Below are 23,788 nucleotides of genomic sequence, written 5' to 3' on the forward strand. Positions count from 1 at the left end.
CTACTATTTCCCCCCCAGAATGGTAACTCCACAACACAATCTACTCATAATATTATAATTGGATCGTTGGTACTCACTCCAGGTAATTCCAGATCTACAAAAGCCTACCAAGAAGCAGCTAATGTTCTACTACAAAATCTAATCATTGGGTGTGCTTTTTCTCTCTCTTCTTCTCCTTTTAAATAGAGATGCCATTTAAAGGAGCAAACGTCAACCGAGTGCTCCTGAAAAGGATGCATAGTTTGGGTGCTAAGGTTGCTGGCGGAGTTTGCATTGCTCGTTTTATTTTCTCGGAAAGGCAGAAAGCTATTTCACTAAACTCGACACAGGGGCACAGTATTACCTTACTCCGGAATACTGCACCACCTTTGGTAAGTGGGTTCTTAAATACTGCAGCACATTTGGCAAGGGTCAGAGTGTGGCTTCTTCTAATCGCATCAGGTGCTGTTGTTGTTTTCTGCTAAGGATACAGCATCGTTAGGATACTCTAGCAATGGAGTACTGTTACACAGGGGCGTGCATTTTAACACAAATAGGCCAATGGGATAATAATACTTTGCCAGTTTTTAAGAGCTGGGTAATGCGACTGTAGCATGGCCAAAGTATGTTTTCAGGGCGATCAGTACCTTAGCACTGCTTCTTATTTCACAGGCACTGATACAACCGACAGCTAAGCTATACACTGTGCATAATTAGTTCTGTGCATGGAGTTTTGATATGGATATGCCTTTGCTTTTGCATTCAGGTGGGTTTGGGCTTTGGGTCTCTTTCCGCATGAGCGACGCTTTGTGCATGCAGAAATTGACCTAAAGATCCTCCCAGGACTTCCGTCTTCCTAGCCTGCGGTAGGTTCTCGTGCTGGTCTTCATGCACAGAAGGCAGAGCGAGGGATCACCTCTCGTTTATGGCAGCCAGCGAGATCCCACAGCAGCCTAGCTGCTCGGTGTAGATAATGGAAGGTCACGAAAGATGATCACTGGGTCAAGGCAATGCGGCTGAGGGAACAGGGCAGAGGAATCAAAACAAGTAAAAAAAGCAACAATCCAGATCCAAAGGCTGTGATCCCAAGTACATGTACCTGAAAGCAAGAACCGCTTCACACATTCAGCAGAACCATGTGGTAAAGCACTTTGCGTGCCAAGCTGGGCTGTGGGTGGGGGGCAACTGGAGTTTTCAGCGCTCCAAAACTTCTTGCCAAAGAGAAAACAAGAATGTTTCAGGGAGACAGCTAGGTTGACTCTTTACGAGGATTCCGGACTTGAGAAGAAGGGTTTGTTATCAAACACACAACCCCCTATCTCTAATTTGAAATGGTCCAATGAAAGCTTTCCCTCCTGATTCTGCTGAAATGTAGAGACTGCCCTTAAGAGCCACTATAGGCGGGGGAACAACACACTCCGCAAATGTCTCAGAAAAACCAAGGCATCCCTTTTTTTTTCTCATGAGAGAATGGCAGCCATTTTGGGTGCCATGGTCTCGCACAATTTTGCGCCATGATTTCCCCCTGAAAAGAAAGCACAATCTCAGCGGCAACCCAAAATGCAAGGTTTTGGCCACCATGCCCAAAGAAAGCACAGGGGGCGGGGGGGGGATCATGGTGCGAGATCACGACGCCCAAAATGGCGGCCATTCTCTCACAAAAAAATATGGGAAGATGGGTGTCCTTGTTTTGCCTTCAAGGTGTTGGAAGGTATGGGCCAAATGATGTTGCATGGAATGCTATCAAATGCCTGCTGTATGAATTAAGCCTGTTCTAGCTGATGCATTTGGGATCACCCTTCAAGGGAACCAATTGCCATATAAGTAAGTCTACACTACTGGAGCATCAGCTGACAACTTTAGTATAGTTGAGGCTATTTTCTTCTATTTTGCTACTGATGGTAGCAACAACCTTACTATTTTATTTTATTTTAGTTCCACGTTGAGCTGCAGGGAAGAAACCCTGACAGTCCTTCTCCATCAAGTCTGGAAAACTGGAATGTTATTAGAAAAATGAACAAGCCTTCTACTGTTGCCCGTGCCCCTTTCGTTAACGGCTGATTTCTGGCAGTGGATTACTAAGACAGGCGTCTCCATTTCTGATTCGAAATCGCTCAGAGCTGAACTGCATGTTCAAAACCACCACATCCAGCAAGACCCCCCTGGAGCCATACCATCCATGTCAGCATGCAAGTGAGGGGGCTAGGTTCTAGAAGGTTCTCCTCCTGTCAGAATCTCTCTGAAAACAGAACACGAGCACACCCAGGAGGAGATGAGGTTAAGCTGAAACCTATAAACTAGTTTTCCACTGGCAGGGAGAGTTCTTTGGGTTTTGTTTTTTAAATGAAGAAGAATTCAAAATGTGAGAACTCCCCTGCAGTCTGACATGGTACACTCTGCATTTTGTGGGACATTTCTAAACAAGCACTGCAGCCCCGAAGGTGGCATTTTTGGCCAACGAAGGGCCAAGGCAGATGCGACATTAGTCATGTGGCAAGCCATGGCGTGGATGATATTTGAAAATAAACATAAATACTCACTGGACCAAATAAGGACTGTGGCAATGGTTTTGAGTGGATCTGCCCTGCTCCCCACGTGTCTGCAGTGGGAGGGAAGCACCCACTGGTTATGGGCTTTCGTCCCACTGCAGAGAGCAGGCCTTCAAGACACCTGATTCCAGTGGAGATGGTGGCAGCAGCAAATGGTTAAAGCTCCTACTCCACAGCCCCGATCATCCTCCGACACCCCCCTTCCTACTAATAGCTATTTATGATTTTTTAAAACATCATGCACACCAGGACAAAGTGTACGGCTAACGTCACCTCTAGTTGTGGTCCTAATTCGAAGCCCAGAAGAGCGTTGTTTGCTCTGGTTTTCTTTTATTGCCAGATACAAATGAACGGAATTAATAATCCAGTCCTATGTGCAATTAATAATCCAGTCCTATGTGGGAGAATGGCAGAGTGGCTGGTCACAGTCATGAGCTAGCAGTAGTTCAGAATTCTATTTTCTGGTGCATGTTGAAACAGGGCGACTGGACGCCACAGTCTCTGTTTTCTAGTCTTGGGTACATTCGCATCACAAGCTTTGAGGTAAGAGAGGAGCAAAATCTGCGGCTTTCCTGACGGCTCGACGTGGGAGCATTCCCTTTCCTAGCGCCCCTAAAGCAGATTCCTGGCTGCTGCAAATATTGCTTGATAATACTGTGCTGATATGTGAGCTTTGACACGTTGCTTGCTCCCCGCTGATATGGCAATCTTTTAAAAAGGCGGTCGTTATCAACGCACCAATTTAACGTGGCCGTAGTCCACACTGAGTCTCTTTGGAAGCTAGAGCAGCAGGAACTTTTGGATGCAACGATTCGATTTACTGCTACCCAAGTGACCTGGAGCGCCATGATAATCCTTGAAATCTGAGGGGCTGATCCAGTTAGTCTCTTACACATGCTGCCAGGCATGGGCAGCTCTCTGACAGCGGCAAGGGATGGGGTTGGGGCCTGAGGCAGGAAAGTTCTGCCTGTGGAGCCACACACAAGGTGGGGAAGACGGACGGACAAGGAAGAAGATGCAGCAGATGAACAGATTGTGCCCTGAGAATTGACTCAATTTTTCCAGGTACCTAAGAATGAAAACTTCAGGGTTGTTGTTGTTGTTGTTTGTGTGTCTCTGTGTCTTTTGGAATACAGTCAAACTTAATCCATTCTGGGAGTCGAAACGGTTCAAAACCCAAGGTGCGGCTTCTGATTGGCTGCAGGAGTTCCTGCAGCCAATCGGAAGCTGTGGAAGCCACGACGGACGTTCGGCTTCTGAAAAGCATTTGCAAACCGGAACACTCACTTCTGGGTTTGCGGCGTTCAGGAGCCAAAATGTCCGAGTACCAAGGCGTTCGAGAACCAAGGCACGACTGTACTTGCAACGAATGCTACTTTTGGAAACGCCTGTTTTCCCCAAGGTTTCCCATTGCCAGATATGAAAAGGGAGTGTCTGTCAGTTGCGCAAGGTGTACCGTTCACCATTCCCTTTCTACAGGCAATGAGGGGGAACCTGAACACAGACCCTACCCCTGCGTGCAACAGAGTATGTTCCAAACAGCTGTGCGCTAGATCGCGGCCCTCGCTAGTGCCTAGTACTCCAGCATTAATGCTTCCACCTATTTCCCCCCCTCTCCCTTTCAGGTATCTCTCCTGTCCTAGCACTTTAAACAACGGCCCGTTTAGAGATGACTGCCCGATTCGTGGCCGGGTCCTTTCCCACGCTGAGACGGGAAAAGAGCTCCACGAACCATTTCTTCCCTCAGGGTTAACCATTGATATGAAGGGGGAAATCGCCGGGGTGGGCAGGAATTACACGTTTTGGACCATGGTGGAGGGGAGGGGGAGAAGAGGTGCGGTTACGAGACACCCGGTTGAGGCCCAGAATCTCTGGAAATTCTGGGCAGAACCCTGGTGTCCAGCAAATGAGTAAAAATGGATGAGAAAGATGATGCTGAACAACAAACTTAGATTTGCTGACCCGATAAAGTTGTTTTTATCTATAGGTAGCTGGAACATGTGCTGTTATATCCACTGCATGTACAATTTTTAAATTATTATTATAATATTATTATTATTTTTTTTGCTTTAATTTACAACCCAAGCGTGCCCCCAATGGAGGAGGCCAGTACTATACCGAGAACCACACAACAAATTATAATCATAATTTTCTTCTACATTACCCAAGAAAATCCATGGAGCAATACGGAAAAGGAGAGAGAGGAGGGAGGGGAGGAAAGAAAGACAAACGAGCATTAGTAACAGGCTGTGGTAGGCCAGGCGTTGAGTCTCAAACTGTGGGCCGCCATGTTGTGCACTCCTGCACAGTACACAATCGAAGCAACACATTTCCAGCAAGATTCGAGTGGCTGTGATGCAAGGGAAGCCCAGGAACTGACTGGTGGCTGTAGACCCACCAAACCAGCCTTCCCTGACCTGTCATCCTCCAACTGTTTTGGACTACAACATCCAGGCTGGCTGTGGCTGATGGGAGTTGTAGTCCGAAATCATCAGGTTCGGAAAGGCCTACACCAGGCCATGCATGTGAGTTTGAGTGGCAGCCACCAGAGAATGGACCAGGGCAGAGCTATCCATCACAAATGGTGTTTGATATCACCAACCAACACAGCAACCAAGAAGTAGACTCCCTCCCTCCCTTCCTCTCTTTGAATGCCTCCTCAAAATATTTAATTTCCATCTTGGCCTTTGGCCATCCTGACTGTGGCGCAATGGGTCAGTGCATCTGGCTATTAACCAGAAGGTTGGTGGTTCGCGCCCACCCAAGGATGGCTGTGGACAGGATTCCTGCATTGCAAGGAGTTGGACTAGATGACCCTCAGGGTCCCTTCGAGCTCTATGACTATCCCCTTTGTCCTCATTCCCAACCACCATCAGGTTTTCAGTACTTGCCACTGCGTTCCTCCATAGGCCAGCCTCCCTTCTCTCTGCACTTGTCAGCTTCCCCCTTGCCTATTTTAGAATGAAAGTTCGTTCCCACCTCTCAGGCTCTGTAAGATGCCATCAAGGCTGATGGCTTGGTATCAGACATGGGCCTGGGGAGGGTGGGGAAGATCTGGCTGGTGAGCAAATTCCTTATCTCCCTCACTCTGCATAGGACAAGTTTTATGGGTGGGTGGGGCTGCCCACCTGTCAATCACCTGATATAACAATGATGTCAGCTGACCTCTTTTGACACACATGGTCTGAAACCAAGGTGTGCAAACAAAGGCTGTGATTGCTGGGGTTTGCAAAGCGTCACCAACACAGCTAGGCAAGCCTTGGCGATTGGCCGGTTGGTACCTCCAATCTCAACACTGCCTGCTACCCCCGTTTTCTGACTTTGTTGTCTAAAACATCTGGAGAGTCGCAGGTTGTGATCCACAGGCTGACATTTCTGATAAATGTGTGATTTAGCATGAATATGCAGATTTTAATCAAGGGCTCATTGCAAGAGCCCTTGTTGATAGCTTTATTGTAAAAGGACCATATTCATAGATTCCTTTAAAAACAACCTTAATCCCTGTTCTGTCCCTATGATAATTGTTAACTGTTTTAATTCTCCGGTGTCTGTGTGCATAAAATTTGATTGCAAATAAAAACTCCTGCAAGGAAGGTCAATCAAGTTGCAGGACGCAAGGGAGAGGACTTTCCTAATGCTGGCCACAAATTTATGAAACTCTTCACCTGTTTATACATGACCAGCCCTTTCTATTTAGGTTTCTAAATTTGCTTTTTCTTCTTGTAAAAAAAAACTTACTCATTCCAACATGCGTTTCCTTGATGATTTCAGGTTGATGCTGTGGAAATGTATTTTTAAATCTTTCGGCCGAGAGCTATAATAAGCTCTTAACTGCTGTCAGTTTGTGGTGTTTAAAATAGTTGCTCGATTTTATAAACAGTTATGCTATGTACTGTCAGATGACTTGCAAGAGAGGCAACCTAACAATATTATAAGGAATAAATAAGGAACAGAGGGGAAAGAAAGCCATTTGTTTCAGTTACCACAGGGGTGGGGAAGCTATAGAAATTTAATTTTAAAAAACCAAATAAATAAATTTCAGGCTGAAGGCCACATTTCCTCATGGACAGGCTTCTGGGGGCCACCCGTCAGCAGTGGGAGGGGCTAGAGGCAGAAGTGGGAGGAGCAAGACCTACAACTCTTACCTGTCTACAATCGCCTACATGCCATAAGCCAAAGTTTTCTACACAACATGGACACACAACTCACTCCATCGAGGGAAGCAAGAAACAATTGTCACAGTTCAATGACACATTCCAGGCTGGCAGAAGCAGTCAAGGAGAGAGTGGTGCATGGTGAGTGAGGGGCATGGGTGGCCTTGCGAGACTCCTGAGGGCCAGGGCAGATAGGCCTGGAGGGAATTCTCCACCCCTGAGTCACCATCATTTCCATTTAAAAGGGTTTCGGTTAGTATGGCTGTGAAACTCTTCCTTCTGAAGCGTTGGAGTCAGAGGAGATAGTACCAAAAGAGAAGAAGAAAAGGTCTGGTTCCAAGTAAGGCAGTTTCACTTAGGTTCAAAATTATAGTCATACCTTGGAAGTCGAATGGAATCCATTCTGGAAGTCCATTCGACTTCCAAAACCAAATTGCGGCTTCTGATTGGTTGCAGGAAGCTCCTGCAGCCAATCAGAAGCTGTGGAAGCCCCATCAGATGTTTGGGTTCCAAAAGAATGTTCGAAAACCGAAACAGTCACTTCTGGGTTTGTGGCGTTTAGGAGCCAAAAAGTCCGAGTTCCAGGGAGTTTGGGATCCAAGGTACGACTGTATGTGGCAAATATGCCACAGAAGCCACCGTGCCCACTTTATTTTTCGCTCCCAAAGAATGTGGAATCCATAGATAATTTCCTAATTGTGGAGATTTTCTCTTAGATCTCCCCTTCTTCTGAACTCGGCTTGACTCCTCAGTTTTACGATCTCAGCCCTGCCTTCTCCAACGCATTTTACTCATTCCAGGTTCCTGACTGCCTCTTGCGCCTAGAGGGGAACATTAGCCCCTCTCTGCCTTCCTTGCCCCGTGTCCCAACCGCTCCTACTTACCCTACGAGCCTTGCTCTGGTATTTTACAGCTTTCTTGGTGTCAGAGACGGCTCTTTCCACGTAATCAACGGAGTGCTCGACATTGTATTCAATGCGGTCAATCATCTCCCCCTGAAATGGTAGAAAGCGGCGGCTTGTGAAGGTAAGGCGAGTTAATTCAGTCAGCGGCTATGGCTGATAATCTGATCATCCTGACTCTTTCCTCCAAGGTTAACATATCCACAACAACCCTGCGAGGCTCAGGACAACAACTAGCCAGAAACAATTCAATGGGTTTTTATGGCTCCATGGGTTTTGAACCCAAGTCTTTCATGTGAAGTACTCCACACACAAAATAACTCCCACAAAATAACTTGAGCAAAGGGATACAAACATGAAATCCTAGTTGGGGGCAGGGGGGGGGGTTGGCTGTCAGAGCTCAGCTTGGAAAATGTGCTTCTGAACATGTACAAAGTTTTCTTTCTTAGCAAAGAGGAGCCACTCACCTGAGAATACAGGGCAAGGTGTGTGTGTGTGTGTGTGTGTGTGTGTGTGTGAGAGAGAGAGAGAGAGAGAGAGAGAGAGAGAGAGAGAGAGAGAAGTTTCCAGGTAACTGAGCCCTGAGACTTCTCATTTTAGAATTTTAGAATTACAGATACTGAAGCTATTATACTGAATCACCGAGATCCCTCTGCACTGACTTCTGAGGGGTGTGTGTGATGAAGTCTGTAGTCCCCAATGAAACTATTTTATTTATTTACTTATAAGCAAGACCTAGAACTGCTGTGTGGAGTGCTCCTGTTCAAGATTCCAGATTTTTATTTTTGCCTTTTTTATTATCACTGCCAGCCATTTTGCTTCCCATGGACGAGCCTCATATGGAGACCCCAGAAACACAGGTGGGTCAATGCTGGAGAATGTACCGGGGTCCTAAGCCATGCAGGGTGTTAAAGGTAAGGAATAGGACGTAATTTTATAGCCTTAGCCTCAACCGGTGATAACCACCTCGGGGTCTTACTTTCAAGTAAGTCCTTGTATTTAGTCCAGACGATAAGTAGAGCTTTCCTGACAATATGGTTTTTAAACAGTTTGTGAGACTTTGCCTTGTCGTACCAGAGATATGCATGCCACCCAAAAGCATTGCTAAACCCTTCCAGATCTAGGACATCAGTGTTTTCTAGCAGGAACCAATCTTTCATCCAGCAGAGAGATGCAGCTTCATAATACAGTCTTAGATCCGGCAGGGCAAACCCCCCTCTTTCTTTTGCATCTGTTAAAATCTTAAATTTTATTCGGGGCTTTTTGCCCTGCCAGACAAACTTCGTGATATCTCTCTGCCACTTTCCAAAACATTCCACTCTGTCCACAATCTGAAGGGTTTGAAACAAAAACAGCATTCTTGGCAATACATTCATTTTTACTGCAGCAATTCTTCCTGACAAGGTAAGTTTCAATCTTGACCAAATTTCCAAATCCTCTCCGTTGTCTCGCTGCTGCGTTGTGAACTGACTGACTCACACAGCGTCTTCAAGGACAGCTCCACATTGACCCTGCGGCCGTACCTGGCTCTCCACCAACATAGCCATGTCCACAAACATGTCATGAAGCTCCCGGATGCTGGTTTCCAGTTTGATAATCTCGTTGTGCCGGGTTTCGATCTCGTTCAGGGCCTGCTTCGTCATCTGTGAGTCCATTTTGATCTGAAGGAAACAACACGAGTCAAGACGAAAGAAAGACAGACAGACAGACAGGCAGACAGAATTCTGCACTAAGGAAAACTCCTGCGCTCCAATGTCCCCACAACCCTCTGGGGAAGCCTCCATCCCACATTTTGAATAAACAATGTAAATTGACAAGCAGTGATACAGATTGAAAGGCAGAACCACATAGACTTGTTAAATGTGGCTGTTGTCCTAAGAACCACAGCTTCTGTTGTTGTTGTTGTTGTTAAAAGTTGTATACCACCCTATACCTGTAGGTCTCAGGGTGGTTCACAACATAAAGTTACAATATAAAAGCACAAAATACATGATAGAAATAATTAAAACAATTAACAGTACTATAATGTATACAAACTAATAAAAAGTACACTCCCAACAAAAGCCCCTAAATACCCCAGTACACAAATACAAATACAAAGTAACATATAACATTTGAAAACAATTTAAAAGAACCCCATCCCCAAATAAAACAGCACCCACCCAAGTTACAGCCCCATCCCTGTTAGAACAATGGACCAAAGAGGTTAAGAGGAGGAACCCGGAGAGCCTGCTTCTTATATGTTAAGAAATGTTGGCAAACTTCTATTCCCTATGACTATGAAGGGAAGCAGGGAAGAACAGGGCATTGTAATATCAGTGGTTGGGGTTTCAGCATCCTGCCTGACATTCTGCCCCTCCTTGAACCTGCTTACTTCATTCCCAGTCCGACCCACAAATTCCAAGGACCCGCAGCGCAGTTTCCTAGCAGAGCACCCCAACCTTGTCTTTTCCTAAGCTTGGAACCACAAGACAGCCATGTCTGACATGCTTGTGAGTGCTTCTGGGATACGTACGTCATCGGTGAAGATTGCCAGCTTTCCGCTCTCCAGCATGTCTTCTAGCTCCTCGTTAGTTGTTGTCCTGCCAGCTGCAAAAAGGGAAGACCGGAGCCATGATGAATTGCCACACTTTATAATACAGTCCCCACCTGCGGCATCACTTTATCGCTTCAACAAAGCATTCGCACCCTGGCCTCCCAATGAGGAAACTGGCATATTATTTGTTTTGATCTCCTTGTTTCCAGTTCATGTAAAAGTGAGCAGGCTCCTGTCCACCAGTGAAGCGTGCAACTACCGGCAAGAGGGTGGCAGGAGAATATGCTTTTAGGACAGCCCAGTGGTGTAGCGTGGGTTGCTAGCGCTGGGGTTGCGTGGAAGGGAGGGAAACGGACTGAGTACGGATGTGCATTCAACTGCCTAATGGTGTCCGTGTCACTCAGGAGATCGCAGTCTCAGAGATAAGAAAAGAAGAGTCGCTCTGTTGTCTGGAGAGGTCACTTCCTGGTTTGCATGGAGAAGCTGTTTTCAACAGAGCCCAGCGATGGAAGCAGGAAGCTGCATCAGACCTTCCACGTATCTTTATTTTCCAGGGACAGTCCCGGATTTACAGAAGCCGTCCCAGTTTCTGATTTGACCCCAGAATGTTCCTATTTTCATCAGAGAAATGTTGAAGGGTATGGACTTATGCAATCCCCGAGCCAAGGAGATAAGTAGCTGTGCAACCTTTAGAAAACATCTGAAAGCAGCCCTCTATCGGGACGTTTTTAGGGCAACCCAGTTAGATGGATGAAGTATAGATAATGAAATAATAATAATAATAATAATAATAATTGAATAGGATGAAAGCACCTAGCTATAGACAGCAGCTCTGCCTTTAAAAAACCCACAGTGGCTACTTGCCCCTTTGAGGCAAAGGCAGCTGCTACAAAAAAACAGCCGCAACAAAGTATAACTGAGGATGGGTTGGTGTGTGGCAGCTCCTCGCACTTCAGTGTTCACGCCTGCTCGGGGTTGTCGGGCGAGCCCAGCCCCCTGATCTCAGATAATAAGAGGCCAGCGGCCATCACAAGGCAGTGAGGAAAAGCTACTCTGCACATGCTCGGTAACACTCTCATCTTCATCATGGAGACCAAAGCTATCAGTGGCTACTATATGTTCTGCCTCCACTGTTGGAGGCAAGATACCTCAGAATGCTAGTTGTCAGGAATCGCAAGTGTGGAGAGTTGTCCTCAGGCCCTACCATAGGGTAAAGGTAAAGGGACCCCTGACCATTAGGTCCAGTCGTGGCCGACTCTGGGGTTGCGGCGCTCATCTCGCTTTATTGGCCAAGGGAGCCACCGTACAGCTTCCGGGTCATGTGGCCAGCATGACTAAGTCGCTTCTGGCAAACCAGAGCAGCGCACGGAAATGCTGTTTACCTTCCCGCCGGAGCGGTACCTATTTATCTACTTTGCACTTTGACATGCTTTGAACTGCTAGGTTGGCAGGAGCAGGGACTGAGCAACGGGAGCTCACCCCGTCATGGGGATTTGAACCGCCGACCTTCTGATCGGCAAGTCCTAGGCTCTGTGATTTAACCCATAGCTCCACCCGTGTCCCAACATAAGGTAGGGTTGCAATATTCCAAAAAGTGAATATCCGGACAGAAAAGTTGTTGAGCTTTTTTTTTTGCCGTACGTCCAGATTTTTCTGGACATTTTGCCAAGATCCCAAAGGACCAGAGGGAAGTGTTTGGCCGCTCGGATGCTACTAGCCCAGAGATGAAACGAAGAGATAACCCCGACCAGAGAAGAATGGCAAATCAAGTTGATGGAATATGCTGAAATGGCAAAACTTAACCGGGAAGCTCGGGAATCAAGAAGACAAGAAATTTTAAAAAGAATGGGAAATGTTTATAATGTATATACAAAATCATTGTAAACAGGTCAAAGCATTAGCAGGATTTTAAAGACACATGTAATGTAACAGAACGTATAGATAATTTAGGAAGATGAAAAATGGGAGAAGTATTGATATGCAGTTGAAAATAGAATCAATAGGATGGGATGAGGGGGCGGAGTCAGGAGATTCAGAGTAATCTTGATAATTAGTAGATTGGGAATTGTTTTTCTTGTATGTTTATATTTTGGAAAAACCAAATAAAAATTTGTTTCAGGGAGAGAAGGAGGGGGGCAGGCCTTTGGCCTTATCCTCAGGACTCTTCTTATGTCCTTATCGTTAACGTCATATATTTCAGCTCTTTCCTCACTAGTTACTGGATGAATGCAATTGTAGGATCACAGAACTGCAAATAATCCCTGACGGAAAGCTACCCGACATGAAGGAGAGTCCTCCACCTTCCTAGATCGCTGGAGAGTTCAATATTTAGGGGAAAACGTACCTAACAGGCCAGACCTAAGGAGGGAAGGCAGGAAATACCGTATTTTTCCTTCTATAACGTGCAGATTTTTTCTCCTAAAAAGTAAGGGGAAATGTCTATGCGTGTTATTGAGCGAATGTGTGGTCCCTGGAGCCGACTGGCCCGAGTGCATCACACATTTTCTTTGAGGGTCGTCTTCGTTGCGGTCAGCAGAAGCCAGGGAAGTGCTTGCTAGGAGGTTTGGCCACTCTGATCGCTTGATTGTGTGTGCACTGAGACTGTGTGTTTGCTAGTGTGTGTGCTTTGTGAGTGTGTGGTTGCCTGTGTGTTTGTTCGCTAGCGTGGGTGCTTGGAGGGAGTGAGAGAGAGAGTGACTGACTGCTGCATCTTCTCCTGCAATTTGCCTTTTAAGAGATTGGAAGCAGCGGGGCAGTAAAAACCACCTCCGAAAGCCCCATTTTCCCCTTCTAAGGCTGCAGCTCGGCTTCGGGAGCCCTGAACCCCTGCCATGTTCTTGAGGGATCTTTGAGGTTTTCCCTTTAGCTTTAACCCAGCCCCCTTATTTTATCAGTTTATCTTCATTCTCGGTGTGGTAAACTGATTGCAGGCAGCCACACGTGTGTTCGAGCCTCCCGAGAGAGAAAGCTGTTGCTTTCCTGCATTCTGCCTCAGGGTCTTACTGCCCACCCTCTTCTGTTTCGTTACTGTGTTTGCTCAAACGGAACAAAGAGCAGAGAAAAACCCTCCCCTCCAGGCAAGCAGAGGGGAAAGCAGAGCGCCCTTCCTTCTAATTCCTCTCCGCGCTCCGGTGCTGCTGCTGCGTCTAGGGACTCGCAGGCAACATGCAGGTGGGGGAGAGAGAGAGAGAGAGCTGGCTGGCTTGGGTGGGTGGGTGGGGGAACTTTTGCCTTCCTTTCCTCCCTCTGGTAAAATCCCTCTCCTGCATTCTTAGCCAGCTGCTTCTCCGCACACCCCTCTTGGTGCTCCTTGTCCCTTCTGTTTTTCCTTCCCTCCCCACTTAAAATGTGGTTACAAAGCACAGATCCACATGGTTCCTCAGGATCTTTGCATTGGGTCACCCCAAATTCACCATCAGATCACATAGCAATGATCTGATGCAAAAACAGGGCTACAATGGTGCAAAAACGTGGTTACAAAGCATGGATCCACATGGATCCTCAGGATCTTTGCATTGGGTCACCCCAAATTCACCATCAGATCACATAGCATATCCATGGCTACAGCCTGCACCAAAAAAAATCACGCACCCACTGTTGCCTGGGGCTGCAATGATGCAAAAATGTGGTTACAAAGCACAGATCCACATGGATTCTCAGGATTTTCGCATTGGGCTACCCCAAACTCACCGTCAAATCACATGTCTGTGGCCACAGCATGGAGCACAAAAATGATACATCCACTGTTTCATTCAGAATTTTTTTTTCTTGTTTTCCTCCTCTAAAAACTATGTGCGTGTTATGGTCAGGTGCGTGTTATCGAGTGAAAAATACGGTATATACAAGAGAGAGAATTAACGTACTTATCTCCAGCTGCCTCTGGATACGGTCCTTGCATCGGTCTCGATATTTGGACTGGGTTGTGTTGTATTCCGTCATCACCTCCACGAACTTGCGGGAAAGGGTCGAGTGCTAGGCAGTGAAATGGGAAGTCAGTCATGTTGGGGCAGAGAGGAAGTCACCAAAGAGAGCGGGCCGTACCCCTCATTCCCTCCACTCCCCTGTTTCAATTTAAGACCCATACCTATTGATCACAGACCTTTGGAATGGTGCGTGGGGGGGGGAGGGGAAATTGTTACACAAATGAGCTAAAGCTTCTGGCTGGCTACTGTGAGAACAGAATGCTGGCCTGGATGGGCCATTGGCCTGATCCTGCAGGTCTCCCCCCAGGGTTTAGATGCATGGATTTAAAAACAATTTGGTCAGCTAAATGGGCGCCCCCAATTAACCAGAAAGTTTTTAAAAAAACAAAGCATGCAATTTATTTTAAATATAGGTACTTTGGGGATGAGGGTGGGGGAAGAAGAAGGAGAAATAAGGCAAAATCCAATATATGTGACGAAGACAAGTACCTGCGTTTTCCGGATTCGCAAGTCAGCCGAGGATCGGTTCTGCACCTCTTCCTGCTCAATTCCCTGCTCAATCGCTGTAGAGAGGACAAGGGCAAAGAGATCAGGGCAGCTTTAGCAGAGAATGAAGAACTGTCTGGGTCAGAGCCTGGAGTTTCTGGGTTCTTCTGCTGCTGCCTCTAGTGGTGAGCTGCCAAGTTGCAGGTTCAAAGCTACCTAAGGGCTAGGACAGGAGCCGGCAACCTAAGGCCCATGGGCCACAAGCGGCCCATGGAGGTCGTTTAACCGACCCATGGACCCCCACCGCCCGCTCGGTCAGCTCCTGTGCACCACGCGAAAACAGCACGGAGCAGAGCAGGGACCACCTTCTGGAATGCTGTCCGGCTTCCCATTGGCTTGCGATGGTTTGACCTCTTTTCTGTTTTAACAGTACAAATTCTACAAACGCCCTCCATATCTCCTCAGAATCATTTCTCCTGCATATTCCCTGACCTACTCTATTCCGAACTTAAAAATGGAAAGCGTAATGCTGGTGGTCGACAAAAGAGGTTTAAAGATTGTCTCAAGGCAAATCTGTAGTATAAACCCTGACAATTGGGAAACACTGGCCTGCAAGCGCTCCAGTTGGAGAACAGCCTTTACCAAAGGTGTCATGGGCTTTGAAGACACTCGAACTCAAGACGCAAGGGAGAAACGTGCTAAGAGGAAGGCACAGTTTGCAAATCCACACCTTGATCAACTCCCGCCCAGAAACCAATGTACCCACTGTGGAAGGACGTGTGGGTCCAGAATTGGCCTCCACAGTTACTTACGGACTCATTGTTAAAACCGTGTTTAAGGAAGACAATCTTACTCGGCTACGAGTGATCGCCAAAGATGAAAGAAAAAGAAGAATGGCATGTGTTAATTAATAGCTATATCCCACACCTCTTTATACCATTCTTCTATTATATATTCTGCTTGCCCCTTCCACTTCTTGGCTATAATAATTCGTGCAGCTGTCAATAAGTTTGTGAGCAAGTCCTCCATAGCCTGCGAACCTTCCACTCCATTGTAAATGGGTTACAATGCTACCTCTGGACTTTTGGTCATATAGATATATAATAACTCTATGTTGGGGAGACCCAGCTCTTACCTTTCAACTTGGAGCGCACCTTGTTGGCAGTCTTCTTGATGTCAGCTGTGAGATCCTCCAGTTCCTGCTTGGTCTCTGCAAGGAAAATGCAAAAATAAATAAATGGAGGGAGTGTTTTGACAGCAGACCCGGGAGATGATTGAACTGTGTCCGTTCCCCCACATGCATTGTTTGCCTTCATCCTTGCGCAGGATCTAGAGAGAGAGCCTTGCGCACCCATCTTGGGCAAAATCACGTGTGGCACGGGGCGTGTGCAAGCGCCAGGGGACAGCATCACTAGACGTGGGCCTCTGGGTGTTCCACTCACTCTCATCTGGGTTGGGGGCAGCCAAGATGGCACTGTGCTGCTTCTTCACCAGTTCCACATCTTCCGAGAGTTTCTCAATGCAGCCGCGGATCTCCTCCACCTGGGGAAAGACAGGGAGGCAAGAAGCGAGCATGGGACCTCTCTCCTGTTGCGGTTCCTTGAATGCCCACCACTAAGTAATTGATACGGTGACCCAGGGCTGCCACGGTCAATATGGGTCCTCTGTGCTGCATTTAGCCAATCGTGGAGCCACAGAACTCTTAAGGTTGGAGGAGATTCCATGAAGGAGCCACAGAGGCGGGAAAAGGAGAGGGCGATACACAGGCCTTGTTTCCACATTCCGCCTGAATGTTGCCATGTGCAGAGCGAGAGCATCAGGCAGGAGGGGAAGGCACCTCTGGCACCATCAATGCCCTGATCAACTTAGGTCCAGGGTACCTCAGGGACTGCTTGAACCCTATATCTCAGCTCAACCACTGAGATCATCTGCAGTAGTGTCAATGGTTGTTCCCTGAGTTGGTGAGGCTTATTTCACAACAAGGAACTGAGATTTTGGTGCCATAGGGCCAGGATCGTGGAATAATCTGCCAATACAGTGGGCAACTTCTGCTTAATTTTTTAAAATAATTAATAATATAACTGTCCATAATATTTAACTGATTTAAAGTTTTTTTTAAAAAAATGCTCTTTATTGCATTGTTTTATGTAAAACCGCTCTGATTTTTTAAATTAATGAACAACAGTATATAAATATTTTTTATAAATGAATAAAAACAAATATTTCTTTGCACTGACAGTTTTGCTACAGTTCACTGAGACTATGATCTCTTTGTCAGACCGTAATACAATAACATGCAATATAAAAGATAAACAAATCAGCCAATTAAAAAAGCAATAGGAATATTTAATGCAGACATGTCACAGAGCAGCTGAATGAAGCTTGGGGACTTCTGGCGGTCCATGAACTACAGTTTGGGAAACTCTGACTTAAATGTTCCCTAAATACCTTTTTGTCGGTCTGATAGAGTAGTTTTCCTCAGTTAAATGACTGTAAGGCCTCAGCATGGCCACCAGGGAGCACTGTGCTGAAGAAAGGAGTTGAAATACGGGGCCCGGAGGCAAACTACCAGGAGACGCTCTCCAAGGTCCTGAAATCTGCAGCCGACTCGCCCACGACAGACAATAGCTTTGCTGGCGCCCCTCAATCAAGCATCACAAATCCTGGGGCCCCCCTGCTTCCCTCATGCAGCGGAATCACAGTGTCAGGTTCTATGGAACAGCTTCATATTCCTCAGGGTCCCTTCCAAGTCGACACTTCTGTGATTCTATGTTGGAACAGAGTGCAGCTTTCGAACTCAGGTCTGCCTCAGTCGTGTATAAAGAGGGGTGTGAACTAAGAGGATTTGTAGGACATATGGAGTTCATGGGTATAAGAATACCCACCCATTGTTTAACTCCCCCAGAGTTTCTCCCCCTGTGGTCTTTTCCTCCCGCACAGATCTACTTACAGAGCTAGAGCACAGCTGAGGGAAAATGACTTCATAAATGAGGTATCAGGAAGGCAGCCACCAGTTTAGCAGCTCTCTTTGGGGGAAGCTGCCAGTCTAAGCAGGAGTCGGCCAGGCCCAGGTCTTAAATAGATGGGTCTTCCACTATCATATGTAACCTGAGTCCAAATGTCCACAAATTGATCCAGTGTGGTGTAGTGGTTAGAGGCTCAGACTAGGACCTGGGAGGCCAGGGTTCGAATCACCACTCTGCCATGCAGCTCGCTGGGTGACCTCGGGCCAGTCACTGCCTGTCAGCCTAATCTATCTCTCAGGGTTGTTGTGGGGATTAAATGAGGGGGGGGGGACACACATGTACACCGCCTGGAGCTGACTGGAGAGAAAAGGGGGGCCACAAAAGCAATAAATAAGATTGGATCGTTAATTACGGGTCTCACTGGTAACTAACTCCCTGATGAGTGCTGAGGCTGATAAGAATCCAGGCACCCACCGGAAAAGACTGCAAGAATGTTTACAATCTTGGGTCAAAGCTACGCAACAACATTTGCTAATTTTGCATGAAATGATGCAATCTGTATGCTTTATTTGAGAGAGGGAGGGTGAGTGGGCTGTAGGTGGTTTTTTATTTTTAATAGAACTTGGAATTCAAAGGAAAGAGAGGCAAGAGCTGTCTGAGGCATGGATTTCCTGCAAGCAGCCACAGCACGCTGCGGAATTGCTTCAGAGAAACGGCAAGATTTCTCCGGGGTGTAGTGCGATGATCTCAGCCATGAGTTGCGACTTGTGAACAAGACCCAACAAGCGAGCGTGGATTTCACAGTTGTGGGTGGCTGCCATCCCAGTGGCATCTCTCTGCCTCCCCCCCTCCAATCCTTCCACCTCTGACGCCTGCGCATCGCAGAGGCTGCATAGAATCATTAACAAGATGCACTTGCATACTAAAAGCCATGCTGCTTGAATATTAATGCGCTCCGCTCTCGTGCAGATCCCAGGCACGTGTCGAAGCAGGAGTTAATTCAGGGCATGGGGGCTCGTAGGCTCCGTCTCCTATGCAAAAGCAGTCTGCGAAGAAGTGGGAAGGAGAGGACCTGGAACAAGGGTGGCCACCTTCTCTAATCCTGGCAGCCATTTGGTTTCCGCACAGCGGTCTGGGAGCTGGAAGTATGTATTGCTGCACAAAACCGACCTCTTTACGGGTTCTCAGACTCTATAATGAAGCAAGAGCTCTCCAGCGTGAAAGGACCTCATTGTTCAGAGGCAAATAGGCTCAGGCACGGCTGAGGAATGACGTACCAAACCCAAAACAAGAGGAAACATTAAACTGTAGAATCTCTCCCTCCCTCCCTCCCTCACACAGACACCCCTTTCAAAAACTATTTCTTTCCCTTATGCTTTGAAACCCAGGGTTGTATCCAATGCTACTCAAGAGTAGACCCATTGAAATGCATAAACACAACTAACTGAGGTTCGTTAATTTCAGTAAGTCTACTCTGAGCATAGGAGCCAACTCCGAGGGGCCGAGGTCCCTTTGGCCCTCCCAATAAAATATCTGAGGGGACCAGGGCCCCCCAAAATTGATGGGCCATTCAAATAGTGACACATCTTGTGATTGATTATGCAGGTCAGGGCTTACCTCCCCCCCAATATTTTATTCAAGTTGGCACCCCTGAATCTGAGGAAATTTAAGTTGGAGATAACCCCTAGATGGTCGCCAGCTGGTCTCCTTAAATCTGTGTCTGCCCTGATCATTAAATAATGTGTTTTGAGTGAGGGGGTTTAGTTTTCAGAGGGGGTGTAAGCTTCCCTGCTCACCGTTGACTCCCTTGTGGTCTGTCTCTTTGATCAAGGGGGAAATGCTTCAGACGAGGGGCTGGGGGGAAGAAGAAGCAGGCAAGGGGGGAGGTTTAGCTCCCCTCCCCTCATTCCCCCTCTTTTGCTTTTGTGTGAGAGAGAGATTGGGTGAAGCCTAGGTTTAAAGAGGCTGCTATCGTGCCCTTTACAGACCTCAGATAACTTGTTTTTTAAAAGAAATAAATGTGTTTGCTGATTGCCTCATGAACGAGACAACAGTATTTACTAGTATAGTCGTACCTTGGTTGATGAACGACTTGCGAGTCAAACGTTTTGGCTCCTAAAGGCCCCAAACCCAAACATGAGTGTTCCAGTTTGCAAACGTTCTTTTGGAACCCAAACATCTGGCGCAGCTTCCTGCAGCCAATTGGAAGCCACACCTTGGTTTCCGAACATTTCAGAAGTCGAATGGACTTCCAGAACAGGTTCTGTTTGGCTTCCAAGGTACGACTGTAGTAGACATCAAGTGTTAAAACAAGTGACAAGTATAGCCTGCAATATGCCAAATCAGCCACCCCAGTGCCATCCAGATGTTCTGTACTACAACTCCCATTAGTCCTGGACATGATGGGAGTTGTAGTTCAGAAAAACTGGAGGGTACCGGGTTTGCAAAGGCTAGCCTATAGAGCCATGGATTCTTAAGCTATATTTCAGTGCAACCTCCCTTAGGCATGGCTCAAGAAGTTAAGCTTCTACAGAAAGGGGAGAGGGACCCTTTGCCCTCCAGATGTTGTTGGGCTTCATTTCTCATCAGTCCAGGCCAGCACAGCCAAAGGGCAAGGATGATGGGAACTGTAGTCCAGCATCATCTGGAGTTGCCACAGGTTCTCTGCCACTGGTCAAGATCTCATGACTGTTGAGATAAGCTTCAAAATATATGGGCAAAACCTGGGGAGATGTCAGAAGCCGGAAAGGAGTATGATTACTCAAGGGGTAGGACTTGGTACAATATGTAGTGCAGCCTTCACCCCTCCGAGTGTCTTCCAGTTGCTTTGGACTACAACTCCCATCAGCCCCAGCCCTTATGGGAGTTGTAGTCCAAAAAAGCAGGAAGGCACCAGGTTGGCGAACGCTGTTGTAATTCAAGCAGAGCACCAGACAAATGAGAGCAGAACAACAGACCAAAGAAGAGCCCACACCAAGGTTCATGCCAGGGATGGGGGACCTGCAGCCTTCCAGATGTTAGACCACAACTCTCAGCATCCCTGACCACTGACCATGCTGCTGTGACACCTTCAAGGCTGTTCTTCCTCTTACCTGTTCGAAGAACTCATCCATGAAATGGTCCCGGTCCACGTGCACCACCTCTTCCTCATCGTCGCTGTCTTTGGCCTGCCCAAGAGACAACATTTCCACAGGTTAGGACACCCTCCTGGCTCTGTCCTCAAAGATACCCTCATGCTCTCCTCTTCTGTGTGTTTCCAAGCACACATATCATGTAGCCAATTGCCATTTTTTCACTACACAGTGAAAAGTGGGAGGGGGAACCATTTGGGGGAAAGCAGCAAGCTTTTAACCTTTCCCAATTGCCCCTTCTCCCCTATTTAAGCAGATGCACACAGACACTTAGCAGACTCCCCCAACCAGTATTTCAGGCCCTTGTTTCTGTTGCAAATATCCATATTCCTTCCTAGGCCTCATTCTTTCCCACCCTCTTTCTCTCTGATTTGCCTCTTGCATTTACTTCTTGATTCTTTATCTGTATTTCGGTAGAGCAGAGCAGCAGTTTCGTCCTAGCCCATACGGCATCATAAAAAGTAAAGATGCTTGGGATGAATCCCCTCTTCCTAGCCCAAGAAAGAGATGTTGCCAACCATCAGAAAGGAAGAATTAGATAGCCCTGGTTTCTGAAAGGCGCCATTGCTATGAATCTCGTAACACGAAATCGCCGTCCTCAGCAGAAAACAAGCCAAGAAAACATGATTGAAAGGGCAAGTGTGAGCCTTCACACTTCACACCCTTCAGCAATAGTTTGTTAGGGAGAAAGGGAATGACCAGGGGAGCCAGGAAAATGCCATATATTCAGTGAGAAGGAAGAGATGGAGGAGTGTTTGTGGTTGCTACATGCTTTGGGTTCATTCCACCTCGTTTTTAATTCTGAGGCTCAGCCCTGGAATAAGCGAAGCAATAATGAAGAGTTTACTGTAGCTGACCACATGCAGAGACGTCTGCTTTGCTATGGGTTAACCACAACCAGCCCCTATTCATTTATTTAAGAAATATTGCTAACCACCCTTCGTCAACTGATTCCTGTGGAATATACAAAAGTGTGGATAAGGTCCCTAGACATCTGGGATTAAAAACAGGGTGATTGGGGAACATAGAACACGCTCCCACTAGGCAAACTTGAAATGTCACAACTCACATTTTAAAAATTAAGAACTGTCTAAAACCCCAAGAGGGAGAAGTAACAGATTAATCTTCTCAAACTGGCAATGAAATCCAGGAATCTTGCCTTCTTGCTCTAAGAAGCTACACCCATTTCCGGCTCCTAGAGCTGAGGAGAAAACTTGAGGGCCTGTTTTCTAGAAATGCAAGCAGTTTCCTTTTGGATCTACAAGGAAAACCCAGGAGACCCAGCTCCCCACACTTCCATCCCACAAGGCCTCATTTCCGTTCCAGAGCGAAGAGTCGGGTTAGAGAACCCAAAAGAAATACCACAAACAGTTGCCTAATGCGGGGGGGGGGGGGCGATGACTATTTGTGGACTAGGCAGGCCCAGCCTCCAAGGTTCCTTTTAATTGTGTGGTCATGATGACTTGTGTTCATGATGGCATGGGGTGGTTATTCACAATCTCACTTTCATGGCTGGTTTGCAGGTGCAACAGTTTGAGGGCATACATATTGCTTTGTTTCCGGTCTCATAACTTCCTCCTGAAATCCCGCAACGTTTTATTATACCGCTATATTCCGGGAAGTGTGTGTTTGTTATGTCCTGCTTTGCCCCTCCAAATCATGACAATGTGACAGCTCCCAGCAAAGACTAAGGTAAAGGTAAAGGGACCCCTGACCATTAGGTCCAGTTGTGGCCGACTCTGGGGTTGTGGCGCTCATCTCACTTTATTGGCCGAGGGAGCTGGCATACAGCTTCCGGGTCATGTGGCCAACATGACTAAACCGCTTCTGGCAAACCAGAGCAGTGCACGGAAACGCCATTTACCTTCCCGCCGGAGCGGTACCTATTCATCTACTTGATCTTTTTGGCATGCTTTTGAACTACTAGGTTGGCAGGAGCAGGGACCGAGCAACAGGAGCTCACCCTGTCAAGGAGATTCGAACTGCCGACCTTCTGATTGTCAAGTCCTAGGCTCTGTGGTTTAACCCACAGCGCCACCTGCATCCCCCCAGCAAAGACTACAGGACCACTAATGAATGTATCCTGCCACATGCCATTGATGCATGAGTTGTTCATTGGTGATGAATGGTCCAAACACCAGTCTGCTTCATTAGTGGTCTAGCAAAGACCCCCCAGCAAAGACTACAGGACCACTAATGAAGTGGACTGGTGTTTGGACCGCCGGGTATAAATTCACCACCAATGAACAACTCATGCATCAATGGCATGTGGCAGGATACATTTGCAACACACACACACACACACACACACACCAGTCTGGAGGGGCTTTGGATGATCTGAGGGCATCTTCGGGTTGAACATTTCCACATGAGAAAGAAAGAAAAAACCCCTCACACAGAAAACTTCCTTATCAACGAAATCTAGACAATAGCCTTTCTTAACAGCTGGCTTTCTAGGAGCAGAGCATTTCAGGTTTTTTTAGTTTAGGAAAGAAAGTCAATCATGGGTGCTCCACGTAAAGTCCATGTGAACGGCAGCTTAGAACTAAGAGTTAAATTGTGGTCTGTCTGTCCGTCTCCCCCACCCTTACCTCCCATTCCATATCCCATAGTTCCTTGTAGCAGTTGTCAAGGCCAAAAAAAGCCCTGCCTTCTCAGCCGAGATGCCACATTTCTTCTTATATAAGTGCAACCCCCCAAAACTCGATTTAACCTGAGGCGACAAGTCAGAGGGAGATGGGCTCAGCCACTTGGAAGGCAGCACACACACACACACCGGTTCCCTGCCACTTGCGCTGCTCCACAAGGCAGGAGAAAGCTGGCGATCAGGGCAGCGGGGAAGGAATAGCGATGGAGAAGGCTCTCTGGCCTGGCACCACGGGGAAAGGAATTGGAGAGAGGGATTTGGAGGGAGAAGCTGTGTTTTGGACCAGTGCCTGGCTCCGTCTCCTGGAGGGCAGTTTGTGACGAAGCTCTCTCATCGCATTCTCCTTTCGTCCAAGGTCACAGCTAAGCGAGCTGGAACAGTGACATAATAACACATGCACACAAACAGCCGCTTGCGCTTCCAGTGTGCTGGGAACACGTGTGCACACAGAGACCGGGCGGGGTGGCTTGGGGGCAGCGCCACATCACCTCGGCAGACTATCCGATTCCTTTTCT

General features: G+C 47.2%; 1 protein-coding gene across 1 annotated transcript in view; it reads right to left on the reverse strand.

Annotated features, from left to right (window-relative positions):
• Nucleotides 1-488: 488 nt before the first annotated feature.
• Nucleotides 489-23,788, reverse strand: part of STX1B (syntaxin 1B) — a 60,873-nt gene continuing 37,573 nt past the window's right edge. The window contains exons 2-10 of the mRNA XM_083472225.1: nucleotides 20,588-20,662; nucleotides 15,972-16,071; nucleotides 15,665-15,739; nucleotides 14,533-14,606; nucleotides 13,984-14,092; nucleotides 10,100-10,173; nucleotides 9,108-9,245; nucleotides 7,567-7,677; nucleotides 489-4,683 (exon numbers count right to left, since the gene is read on the reverse strand). Of these exons, the coding sequence (XP_083328351.1) occupies nucleotides 4,603-4,683; nucleotides 7,567-7,677; nucleotides 9,108-9,245; nucleotides 10,100-10,173; nucleotides 13,984-14,092; nucleotides 14,533-14,606; nucleotides 15,665-15,739; nucleotides 15,972-16,071; nucleotides 20,588-20,662 (837 nt within the window). The 3' untranslated portion in view covers nucleotides 489-4,602. The remainder of the gene's footprint in view (nucleotides 4,684-7,566; nucleotides 7,678-9,107; nucleotides 9,246-10,099; nucleotides 10,174-13,983; nucleotides 14,093-14,532; nucleotides 14,607-15,664; nucleotides 15,740-15,971; nucleotides 16,072-20,587; nucleotides 20,663-23,788) is intronic.

This window comes from Podarcis liolepis (assembly GCF_965112155.1).
Source record: "Podarcis liolepis genome assembly, chromosome: 13".
Taxonomy (NCBI): Eukaryota; Metazoa; Chordata; class Lepidosauria; order Squamata; family Lacertidae; genus Podarcis; species Podarcis liolepis.